The 12434-nt window shown below is 43.2% G+C and overlaps 1 protein-coding gene across 1 annotated transcript in view; it reads right to left on the bottom strand.

The window, feature by feature from the left end:
• ADGRV1 (adhesion G protein-coupled receptor V1) overlaps positions 1–12434 on the bottom strand; it is a 1990932-nt gene that overhangs the window by 1869229 nt on the left and 109269 nt on the right. Inside the window, exon 3 of the mRNA XM_085632468.1 lies at positions 8008–8157. Within this exon, the coding sequence (XP_085488594.1) occupies positions 8008–8157 (150 nt within the window). The remainder of the gene's footprint in view (positions 1–8007; positions 8158–12434) is intronic.

Raw genomic sequence — 12434 nt, 5'->3', positions numbered from 1 at the left:
AGTTTCCTTCTCAATCATTGTCAACACGGAAGACATTTTCACACATAAACTCTGAACCCTTATTCTGAAACATAGATGTGTTATTGTCCCCTGACAACGTACAGTGAGTCGTGAGAGGTATGAGGGAGGTGAGAAAGGTGTAACAAATGCCCGGTCAACATCTAAACTCCAGGAAAATAGCCCATTACTTCAATTTCCTAATTTTATGGCTCCTCTAGCGTGCAGCAACAAAGGAAACACAATTTGAACAAGCTCAGGGAACAATTTTCAGTGATAGGCTGGACCTGCAGTGTTAATTGTTCAGAAGAAAATGCAACTTTCTTAATTGCCCACATATTGTGAGCATGTTACACATTTACAAACCAGTTTGGAAGTTACCCAAGGATCTGAAACACAGGGAATCCCAGGAGAAGCACCAGAGGGAAAGGGGGCATGACTAGGGTCTAGGAGTTGACACTGCAGCCCTCAACATAAGCAAGAAACACTGCTGACACAGTCTGATGAAGTAACGTATTGTAATGGGAGACCAGTGGCAAAACTGAGGGGGCATCCCTGAAAATTGCATGGATTGCCCCCCTCCCCCCAGGTCGCCACCTACTACTTTGGTCCCAGACTCAGTGTACTGCGCTGAGGAAGCCCACTTGAGCTCGTCACCCCCCCCCCCCGCATACTGTGGGGGCTAATGTTACGCCACTGTGGCAGCCCTGTTCACCCACTGGACAGTCTGTCTATCTCCAAAACTGTGGGGCACAAGCAAATTGGCAAATTAGACTAAGGCCAGTTGTATGAGTGTGCTGAAACCCTGTCACCAGTGTACATGAAAGGTTACGGTATGTGAGAAAAAATGTGCTTTAGTTTTGCTTGAGTGTTACCCCTGCCAGTCTGCGGCTCATTCATCTGAAAGGTGTCCATCAAAGGTGATCCCCTCCTGAAGTATTTTATCTTCTTTTTCTGTTGTCAAACATTTTAAATTAAGTATTTATTTTTTATTAGCTCCAACTATCAAGAGACGGCATTGCAGGCAACACTCCACAGAACGAATCCTTGCTCAAGACTGAATGCTTTTCGTGTCATTGGCAGTGGCTTTGTTCATGTTTGTAGCCCTTCCCCCTTTCTGTGTTTGACCCACCAACAGGAGCCTTTTGGTTTTGCAGTCGGTAGATTCGTCATTTGTCCTGCTCCAAAGGCAGCATTGCAAGCAGAGCCGCGGTTCAACAGTAGTTTGCTGCTTTTTAGTGCACCTAATGGAAGATACAACATCGATCTTCACATCCAATGAAGACAACTATAAAAACGCATATGCAATGCCAATTGGTATTGCTTGTATATAAAGGTATACAAGACCAATTTCCATGCAAATACTTAATATGTGTGAAGATTGATGAAAATCTGTTGCTCCTGTGCCCGTCACGGAGCTCCAGTGGGTGTTCATGTTTTTGAGATATCTGGCTCCTATCTTTGTCTGCCCTTCCTTTCCCCTGACCTGGTCTGAGCACCAGCTTGTGTAGGTCTCCTGCTGTAAATAACTGAAGGAGCCTCATAAAAGTGACTGAACAGGGTTTTGGGTACAGACAAGCCAACAAGGAACGTTAGCTTTGAGTGTATGGTGCTTATCAGTTGAGTTAAATTTAGTGCTGGGCGACTTAAAGAGCGTGCTGTTGTCCCCTGCCCAGTTAAAGGGTCCAGGGTATAGGCGACTGTCTTTATATTGCAGCATTAATCTAATGTGTAGACGGTGTTCAGTGCTGAGAAATTATAGCACAGGGTCTACATCTTGCTTTGGTTTAGGATTGACAAAATGGTTATTAGATGTATGGTTTGCATTGCAACCAACCTGAGCTGTTCACTAGCAAGAAGCAGGCACTGCACAGGGATATAGCACAGAACTGAATGTGGCCATTATTAGATAATGTCTGTGCTGGTGCAGCACATAGACCATGATGCAGAACTGTTGCAAGTTATAGTCAGCGCCCTCAGGCTTCCCAATCCTATGTTTGAGTACATCATGTCGCTTTGGATGTTGGTACTTTTAGTTCAAGTGAACCAATTATAAATTCAGGATTACAAGTACCAGATTGCAAAAAAATCCCTGTATGGGAAAACAGAGTACTTCCATCTTTGATAAAGATGCTTGACTCCCCCTAAACCACTGCTGAAGAAGCAATGCTCATTAATGTATCCATTCTGCAGGGTGCCAATGGACATATCAACCTTGCAGCCAAAAGAGTTTCACAATTTAAATTAAAAAGAAATATGTGGACCCACATTTGTGGTCATTCGAGCTTTGATGGCTGGAACTGGTTTTGGCAGGTAGATGTTCACCACCAGCATGATATATATGCTTTGTATTTTGTAACATGAATTGTTAGACCTGACAGCCTTCCTCAACTTTTTGCCTGCCTCCCTCCATTTTCTGGCCTTGTTTTGCTGGTTTTAAGACACTGTGCACTTTACCACTGCTGACCAATACTAAAGTGCTTGTGCTCTCTCCCCTAAACATGGTAATATTGGCTTAACCGCAATTAGCACATTTAATTTACGTATAAGCCCCTAGTAAAATGCACTGTAGGTCCCAGGACCTGTAAATGAAATGGTACTAGCGGGTCTGTAGCACTCATTGTGCCACCCGTTAAAGTCGCCCTCTAACCATGACTCAGGCCTGCTATTGCAGAGCCTGTATGTGCAGTTTACCACTGCCACTTTGACCTGGCAAGATAAACCTTCCCTTTTTATACATATATGTCACCACTAAGGTAGGCCCTGTATGACCCACAGGGCATGGAGCAATGTATTTAAAATCAAGACATGTACATTTAAGTTTTACATGTCTTGGTAGTGAAAAACTCCCAATGTAGTTTTTCACTACTGGAAAGCCTATCTCTACCATAGGGAAACATTGAGATTAGTTTATTACACCATTTAAGTGTAATTCTCAATCGTGAAGAGATAGACTTTTCAAGTTTGGTGTCACTGAACCTATAATTTAAAATCACAATTTATGGTGAAGTTGGATTTTAAGTTACAGTTTAGCAAATGCCAGTTTTTAAAAGTCACAAATAGAACAATTGATGGAGGGAATTCTGAACAATGTCAAACACTCACTCCCAGTAAGAGATATGGGCTTAAATTCATCGCTTTCTTGCTTACCACACCATTCCAGTTTGGACCCAACCATATGCAAATTAATCTTGACCCTGCACCCTATGGGAACAGTCCAGCCCAAACTGCCAGGCCAGGTCATCCCTGGGCCGGAAAAAAGGATCCTAGGACTGGTTTCGGGGTATCACTCCTCATCAGCCAGGATAGTGATTACCAATGGATGTACCCAGCTGATGAGTCCATAACTAGGGCTAAACCGGTCCTGGGTTGCTTGTGTTCTGGTTCAGGGAGGGCCTGGCTTGGCATTTCAGCCTGGACTGTTTCTATTGGAGTAGGGTCAAGACTTATTTGCATTTAGCTGAAGGTGGCATAGTGTGCAAAATAACAATGGATTGGGATGCGGCCTGAATGATTACCAGTGGTTGAGATTAATTCAAGCATTCCACTCATCACTGTTTTGTATAATTACTGTGTCGCCCTAAGTAGGAGAGGTATGTCCCAACATCATTACCGTGCACACTGTGTCACTGGAACCAAGCTGTCCTCTGCTGATGAGCCCATAACTAGGGCAAAACCGGTCCTGGGTTGCTTGTGTTCCGTTAGGACGTTGCTTGGCAGTTAGAGCTGGGCTGTTCCTATTGAAGCAGGGTCAAGACTGATTTGCATATAGCTGGGCCCAAACTGAGGTGGCAAGGTGTGGAAAATAATGATGGATTGACATGTGATTACCGGTGATTGAGATTAATTCAAGCATTCCATCCATCACTGCTTTGTATAATTATTGTGTCACCCTAAATGGGATGGGTATGTCAAGACATGAGTTACATGTAGACTTTGTCACTGGAACCAAGCTATCCCTGGCTGATGAGCCCATAACTAGGGAGAAAACGGTCCTGTGTTGCTTGTGTTCTGGTTCAGGGAGGACCTGGCTGGGCAGTTTGGACTGGACTGTTCCTACTGGAACAGGGTGAAGAATGATTTGCATATAGCTGGGTCCAAACTAAGGTGGCATGGTGGGCAAAATAACAAATGCTTAGGATCCAGACTGAGTGATTACAAGTGGCTGAGATTAATTCAAGCATTCCATCAATCATTATTTTCTATGCTTACTTTTAGAAAGTTGCCATTTACTTACTTTAGCCATTCTCTGCCTGCTGCATGTCTCTGAATGCACGTCTGGGGAGGGTGATAGCTAGGTTTTGTGCATTTCTTCTACACAGCCACACACAAAAGGTGCTTAGGTGTGACTGATGGGCTATCTACATCCTGATAGGCCACCCTGGGCAGGATGGGAGGGAGGGGCTGACACACCTGATTAGGCTGTGCCCTATCCTCACACAAAGGAATGCATGTCCCCCTGTAGGGAGTCTGGGGTCTGGAGCCAGGGCAGGAAGGGAGGACCCCTGTGGACTTCATAGCTTTCTTTGAGGTCTCCCCCACTTTAAAGGCACAACTTGGTATAAGTACTGGACCTCTGACACCATGACTTCAGTACACTTCTGGACCGGTAACCACTCTACCAGGAAGAAGAACTGCTGTGCTACTGGAAGGACTGCCACACTGCTGGACTGCTGCTTTGCTGGACTCTTGCTTTGCTGTGCCGTTGCCTTACTGGGCTGCACTGTTGCCTGCTGTTCTCCTGACTGGGGGAGGACTGGACCTGCATTACTTGAACCCAGAGTGACTTCAAGGGTTTGCTAGCTTGCCTCCTGTTCTAAGTCTTAGGGATATCAAAGACAACTACCTGTATCGGGACTCTACAAGCTGCGAGTCTGCCCTGCCAGGCGGTGCTACCCCAGTCCTGGACCCTTGGGAGTGAGGCCTAAGATGCTTCTACAATCAGAACCCACGCATCAATATTAGAACCGGTGCATCCTCACTTCTGTGTGAGTCACAACCAGCGCATCCTCGTCGTTACATTGAGCAGACGCGGCGCATCACCTTCAGAACCTGAGCATCTCTTTCGGAAATAATGCATTGCCTACTGCGGTAGCAGCAGGCCCGCATCGCATTCCGAACCAGCGCCTCACACTTCGCAGTTGTGTGGAAAAATTGAAGCATTTTGACTACTGAGTGGCTTAAAATTGATGCATCACATTCAGCTGCACCTTGCATCTTTGTCGAAGGCAATGCATCCCAAATCAAGTTACTTTGGTTCAGTGGGCCCAAGTGGGTTCCTTTATCTGGTCCGGGCTCCATTGTGGTCAGCCTGAACATTTGACTTTACCCTAGTCCCACACGACCAGATAATCCAGTTAAGCACTTATTGCTTCTAGGCAATATTTAGCATTTATTCTTTAAAAATTCATATCTCAAATTCTACTTGATGGATTTTGTTGTTTTTCTCTTGTTTTATTTATAACATCATATGCTTTATTTTTCTAACCTAGGGTGGAGCCTTTTTGTGGTGTTTTCGCTGTGTTAGTATTTGAAGTGTTGCACTACTACTTTACACATTGCCTCTTAAATTGAGCCTGACTGCTTTGTGTCAAGATACCAGAGGGTGAGCACAGGATAACTTAGTGTGTGTTTTGACTTACCCTGACTAGGATTGTGGCTACTGCTTGGACAAGGTGCATACCTCTGCCAACCAGAAACCCAATTTCTAACATGAAACATTTGCTCTTTATAGTCTGTGGATATGCCTGTTTTACCTGTAAATCAGTGTGAGTATTTTATGCCATACCTAGGAACAGGATGAGTGTGAATTAGGACCTGAGGCTATCTCTGGGCATATAGGATGGTGACTGGGGCACACGATATCTGGTCATTTGAGACTAAACCTGGGAGTAAGATTACTGTGTTTAGGCATGGATACTGTACCTGGCCATCAAATGATTGCACCAAAGCAGGTGATCTGCATTATATCATGGCTGTCACCTAAAAGCAGTAGCCTAATTCACATGAGGATGATCACTGAAACAGACCTGCTTTAGCAAATAAGTTATTTTATTACTATTGACATTATTTCAGTTTCTTTACTTTGGTTATGTCACTTTCTGTGTTGTTTTTAAAACCAAAGGTCATGTGTAGTCCTAGGTCATGTGATATCACTTTCAGTAATGATGTCATAATTCAAAGAGAATGCCAAGTGATGTCAGCTCCACTACCCCCAATATTTTGGCGAACTGGCATCCATGCTGCATATAGATGCCTGCAAGAGGAACGGATGCCCATTAGAATTTAATTAACTTGTTTTCCCAACTCTCAGCGGCATTGAAATTAAGTAACATCAATGTGTACAGTTTGAAGTAGTTATGTTATTATTCAAAACGTTAAAATGACATGCTAATAGTTTCCCCGGCGCAGCTGCATAAATATTTAATTTTGTAAGAGATTTTACCTTCACCAGAGAAATGAGAAAATATTTCTCCAAAAATGTTTACAAAGGTCAGAAAATCTGGATTGTGCATACCCTCAAGTGGAAATTACATTTTAAATTTCACTCTAGTCTTTAAAACGCCCTAGTTCATAATTAACAGTGTGACATGTTTTAAGTGCCTTGACATTAAGTATTGTGAAATAAACATAATCCTTTCCTCCTGCACAACTCCCTCTAGTCAAGGCCACTGGAATTATGTGGCAGGGGAGGACCAAATATTGCGACAGGGCTGACTAAATTAAAGGTAAGAAAAGGCAATTTATGAGGCGTAATGCGGCATATTCTGCGACAGTATTAACTATTTTCTCATGTTTACACTTGTTAACACTGTCTGGGCATAGGTTGCACCTCATTAGTACCGTTTAACACCCAAATATTACAATAACCCACAGAAAGGGGACCAGTCAACCTTTGCAAAGTGCCTTCGACTGCGTGGCAACATGTGTTGCTGCGTTTTTAGTAACGTTTGAAACTTTTGAGCTAGAAGCAATTTTTTCTGTTAAAATCTGCAGATTATGCATCAGATGATGGATTATGCAACAAACCCATAACAATGCAAAAACGCTGCGGCTGCACAATTGCACAATTTCAGTGGCCCTGTCTATAGTTGTCTAATGGTGAAGAAAATTAACTAGCCGCCCTGTAAGGCAAAAGCAGGAAGGTATTCAAAAGGTTTGCATTATTAGCATTTTTATTGCACTATAATTTCAAGGGGAGAGCCATACATTTAGGCCGTTATTACAAGTTCTCTGTATTTCTGTATGGGCATACAAGGAACAAGAATAACTACTTCCAGGTTTTGGCCTTGCACCAAAGTAGTGTGGTTATGAGTACTTTTCCCCAGACAAAATTGCAGACCCAGGATCACTGAGTCCAATTCCGTTTGTTTATCAGGGCCAGACTGGGCGTAGCAGGCTCCGGGCATTTCCCCGGTGGACCAGAAGGGTGGGTGCCGGTTTTGGACCCCTAGGGGTCAGTTTTGTTGTGGGTGGTCGGTTTTGCAGCACGGCCGCCTGTAACAAAAGTGGCAGTGGGAGTGGTGCTTCCCACTCGCACCTCCCAGCCACCCTTGAGGGCAGGTTGAGCGGATTGCCGGGGCTGGTTTCAGTTCCCAGTCCGACCATGATATCTATCCTATTCTGGGGAATATAATGTGCCCAAATAGGCATCTACTCACCACCTTCTTGGATTCAAGGCTTTGATTTGGCCCCTGGTACAGATGGCAGGGGCCTCTAAGAGTAGAGGGAAGAGCTGGAGGGAGCATTTGATGCTATTTCCATACTGCGGGAGGAAGCCAAGCGAGGTTGGTACAGCAGCTGGACGCACCCGCACCTCTATCACATCTGTAGTTAGTGTTTCCTGGTTTCAGATTCCCAAGTCTGCTATTTACCAGCTGCTGACTCAGGGCAAAGAGACACTGGAAAACATATGTGTGGAGCAGATCCCACTTCTCCTATCTGTACACCTATTAGGATATATGCCCCCAAACTTTGTTTTATTGTAATTTCTTCTCTCTTTCTTCTTACCGGTAAACTTAAAAGGAAAACAAATGTCTCGTCCGCCTCTGGAAGATCATCGTCAAGGACAGGTATGAAGACCGTGCGGTTGGTTTCTGTATCAGGGATAAATGCAGCGGTCACAGTTTCCACAAAGTCCAGAGTGTTAGGTCCTAGTAACTGAAATGGAGACACAAAGACAAGCTTTTAGGCTCGGTTCTGTTTTTAGGTACGAAATTGTGTATATGCTTGTACATAATAACGTGCATTCAATGCCTGTCTTCACATTGCCACATTAGCATTCAATGTAGTAACAAGGTACAAAACTAAAGTAGGGGTCATATGTATCAAGCCCTTTTCCCGTTCGGAAACGGGACGATTCTCAGAAAGGGAAAAAGCCTTTTGGGATGTATCATCCAAAAAGGCCTTCGCAAAATAGGGAATTGCAAAATTTGCAATTCCCTATTTTGCGAATGCATTTAAGGAATCGCAAATTGCGATTCCTTAAATGCAATGTAGGAAGCACCCAAATTGCAAATTAGCACCAACTTCAGGTTAATGGTAATTTGCGATTTCTTTGAAAAATGCACTTTTTTGCATTTTTCAAAGTGCCATATGGCGCACATACATGCCCTTAGGTCATGTATGTGCACCACATGTGCACACATACATATTTCAAGGGTGCTACAGGGTGTCCTTTTGACACCCTTGCACCCTTGAAATTGCATTCGCAATTTGCGAGAACCTAATGGGTTCTCGCAAATTGCGAATTTCTTCCCATTCATTCCTATGGGCCTTTAGATCCATAGGAATGAATGGGAAGGTATTCCTTAATTGCGAATCGCAATTTGCAATTCGCAATTAAGGAATATGTAGGAATCGCAATTATTATTGCGATTCCTACATACATAGCATATTGCGAGTCCTTAATAGCGATTTGCTAAAAATCGCTATTAAGGACTCGCAAAACGGCTTTTTCATACATATGCCCCTAGATTCTTTATTCAAAAGTGAAAATTAGTGCACTTGAGGCTTCCTTTCAACTTGAAACACTGCAGAAACCCAAGGGAGTGGAGGCCATAACCCGTTGATGACAATCTCAACATTCAGCGCCTATAGAATAATATTAACAATAACCCTAATAAATTATTTTGCAAAGTGTTTCAAACTGCACTTCTTTTGTTTCTAAGCATTTCAAAGAAGAGGCTTTACTATTCTACAATTTATGGTACTCAAGTTACAATGCGCTGAAGGACAGTAAGCTGAGTTGGCCTCAACAGGACTCTTATGTATCCTACTGTGAGTGCAGAAAGCCCTCATAAATTTCCACAAATTATGTTCCCTTAAACTTACTTCGAGAACCTGAAAGTTCTGTGCCTTTCTCGGCCTTTGGATTTTTTACACCGTTTTCAAATGGAGCACTACACTTCAAAAGACATTGATAATTACATTTGAAGTTCAGTCAATAAAGGGAGCATTGGTAAAGTTTTAAAAGTTTTATTCTCTCATTTAGTAGGTAAGTCGAAATTTTTGTTCTTTTATTCAAATTAGTGGCAAATTGATTACAGAAATAATGAGAGATTAGAAAAATAAAACAGCATGTTCCATTCAGAGTAATATCCCTGTTGTGAATTAATGACCTATTCGTCCCTAACAAGAACCCATACAGAGTTCTTTCTGGAAAAGAGCAAGTAGATTTTGGAGCAGATTCACTTAGCTAAATGGAAGAGCAAACTCCCCATAAAGGGTTGTGTTGGAGACTCATCCGAGTTCTCCTAACAATTGCAGTAGCAACCTTTTATAAAGAAAGAGAAGGAAGGAATCACAACAGTAGCTATGATCAGGATAAAACAGATAGTCTCCTCACAGTTAGTAAGGAAAAACTAAAGGAATGACCGTAAGCAGTAGCTCATGGCAAGTCAGGCTAGCACAGGAAAGTGCTAATGAGCATGCTAGGGTAGGGATGCATGGAAAGAGTCTTGAGCTTTCAAGCTAGGATCATGTACCATATAGAAAGCAGCTAAACATGTTGCAAAAACAGGTGCATTTCATCATCACCGTCCAATGGTAAGTCTTCTGATGTTCTGTCATCTTCACCCTCAGTTCCCACGGTAAACTTTCACGCCAGCATGAAGTAAGTTAGAAATGGCTACAACATATTACAAGACGTTACATCTATGAAGGTTCTCATGAGAACCTTATGGAAGCCTACTCTGGTTGCAGTCTGGTTTCTTACTATTTATCAATGAGCTGTTCTATGAAGTGAAACATCCAAATTCTGGAATGTCCTGGTTAGATCACGTAATGTAAGCTGCAGCAAGCATTTTCTTTCATAAATACATGCTCATTATGCATATGTGGCAAAGAAAACAATCTAAGTACAGTGAAATCATATGGTGCGAGGGAATAAAGAATACATTTACTCGGGACACAGCACATTTGACAAAAAGTCAAGCCCTAGAGTTTGATTCGAACGTTAAATCGCAATTTTTATTAAAAACGTTATTTTTCTTAAAGGGTAAGTGTTGAATAAATGTGCTGTGCAGTTTAGCAAGTAGAGAACAGCTGAAATAAAAGCTTTCTGCAGAATGTAAACAGCATATTCAGATTTGTATGTTAAAGTAAAGGCACATTTTCTGACACTTAGCTTATTATGCATATTATTTAATGCATTTCTATATTATTGTGTAGTACAATTGGAGTACATGTTTTCAGCTTTTTCACTACTGGGTTGCATATGCTTTGGATACAGGTTTATTTCTTTATGTAGCATATTTCTAGCATCTCTGAACATCCTGGGACCTATTCACAAGTGTCGATTTTTCATAAAGATCTTTTTTCTAACTGAGAATACCTTTTTTATGACTGCCAATAATTCACAAGTGGATTACTGGCAGGTGTAAGTGCATTTTCTACTGCAGATTACTCCACCACAACTGTAGATAAATCAACAAAAGTAAATCCCCATCAATGGGTGGAAAGTGGGCATTTCAAAGGTATGGTTTGTCTTAGAAGTTAGGAATGCCAACAAACATACATTTGTGGGCATTGTTCGCCCCCTTTCCTCCCTGAAAATGGTGGGAGACTTACACCAACCAGAAGCTGCAATAACTCCCCCTTCAGGATGGGAAGAAAAAATTGATCACCCTCAGATTGGCTGGGACTGTCAAGGAGGAGCTTTCTTTTTTAAATTCTAAATATGTTACTATTTTCTTACAGACAGTTTGAAACAGAAAGCATGTAATACATACATACATGAAGCCTACTAGAACATGCTAATGTCAGTAAATATATGCATTATTTCTACCTACAACCTTGTACAAAGGGGAAAATACATAAACAGAGTCAAATTTAAACTTGTCTCGCCTAATGTATCAACTACAGAATCACCCCTATCCGATTCCCCAGCGGTGGTTTCGTCAGGTGAACTCTGCCTTGGGTCAGTTCCTCTGGGATGGTGGGGCGGTTAGGGTGGCAATCCAGACTTGCTTTCTATCCACGTATTGCGGGGCTGGCAGCTTTTGATATTTGGTCTTATTATGTTGCATCACATCTACTTGTCTTAAACGAGTGGTGGCACGGAGACAGGGCGGACCCGGCTTACGCCGTGGAGCGGCACTGCATGGGTGACCGGTCCCTACACACTATTCTTTACTTTGCCCCGTTGAGGCGCTCCCTACTGTCTGCCACGCGGATTGTTTTTCAGCTCTGGAGGCAGGCGTTACGGAGGATGGGCTGGTGGAACAAACTGACTCGGGAGACCCACTACGGCATAATGGCTGCTTTCCGCAATTGGTGAGTCTTTCTGGGTTCTGCGACTGGGACGGTATTGGGATTTCCACTTTGGGGGATGTTATGCGGGGTCCGGTCTTAAAATCCTTCCAAGATATTCAGAAGGATTTTCAGATGCCAAAGACCCAATTTTTTAAATATCTGCAATTCAGGCATGCTATCTCCCCCAGTTTGGAGTGTCTGGACTCGCTGCCGGAGATCAGCCCGGTGGAGGCCAAGGTATTTATTGGGGACCTCCGAGATCATAAGATTTCTAAAATCTATCAGTCCTTGGTTACGCACTGTTCCCTTCACTGCAGCGTCTAAGGGAGGCCTAAGAGGGAGATGTGGGTCAGATGGAAGAGGAGGACTGGACAGAATCTTTGGCTTCCCCAAGAGGGGTGGCTATTACGATGAGCCTGCGGCTTATTCAAATTAAATACCTCCATCGGGTTTATTATACCAGGGTCAGGCTCTGGAGGGCTGGATTGGTGGCTTCCCCGGTGTGTCTCCGTTGTGAGCACGAGGAGGGGACCCTGCTCCACACTATATGGCATTGCGCTGCACTAGCACGATTCTGGAGGGGGGTTCTGGCCTGTCTTTCTGAAGTACTGGGGTGGGAGCTCCCTTGGTCTTGGTCTGGAAAAATGGTATGGACTTTTGTATGGGCTTGGAGATCCCAATAT

Source organism: Triturus cristatus, chromosome 2_1 (assembly GCF_964204655.1).
Source record: "Triturus cristatus chromosome 2_1, aTriCri1.1, whole genome shotgun sequence".
In the NCBI taxonomy this organism is placed as follows: domain Eukaryota; kingdom Metazoa; phylum Chordata; class Amphibia; order Caudata; family Salamandridae; genus Triturus; species Triturus cristatus.
Note: the sequence above shows the minus strand (reverse complement) of the source record. Positions and strands in the feature narration are given on the sequence as shown.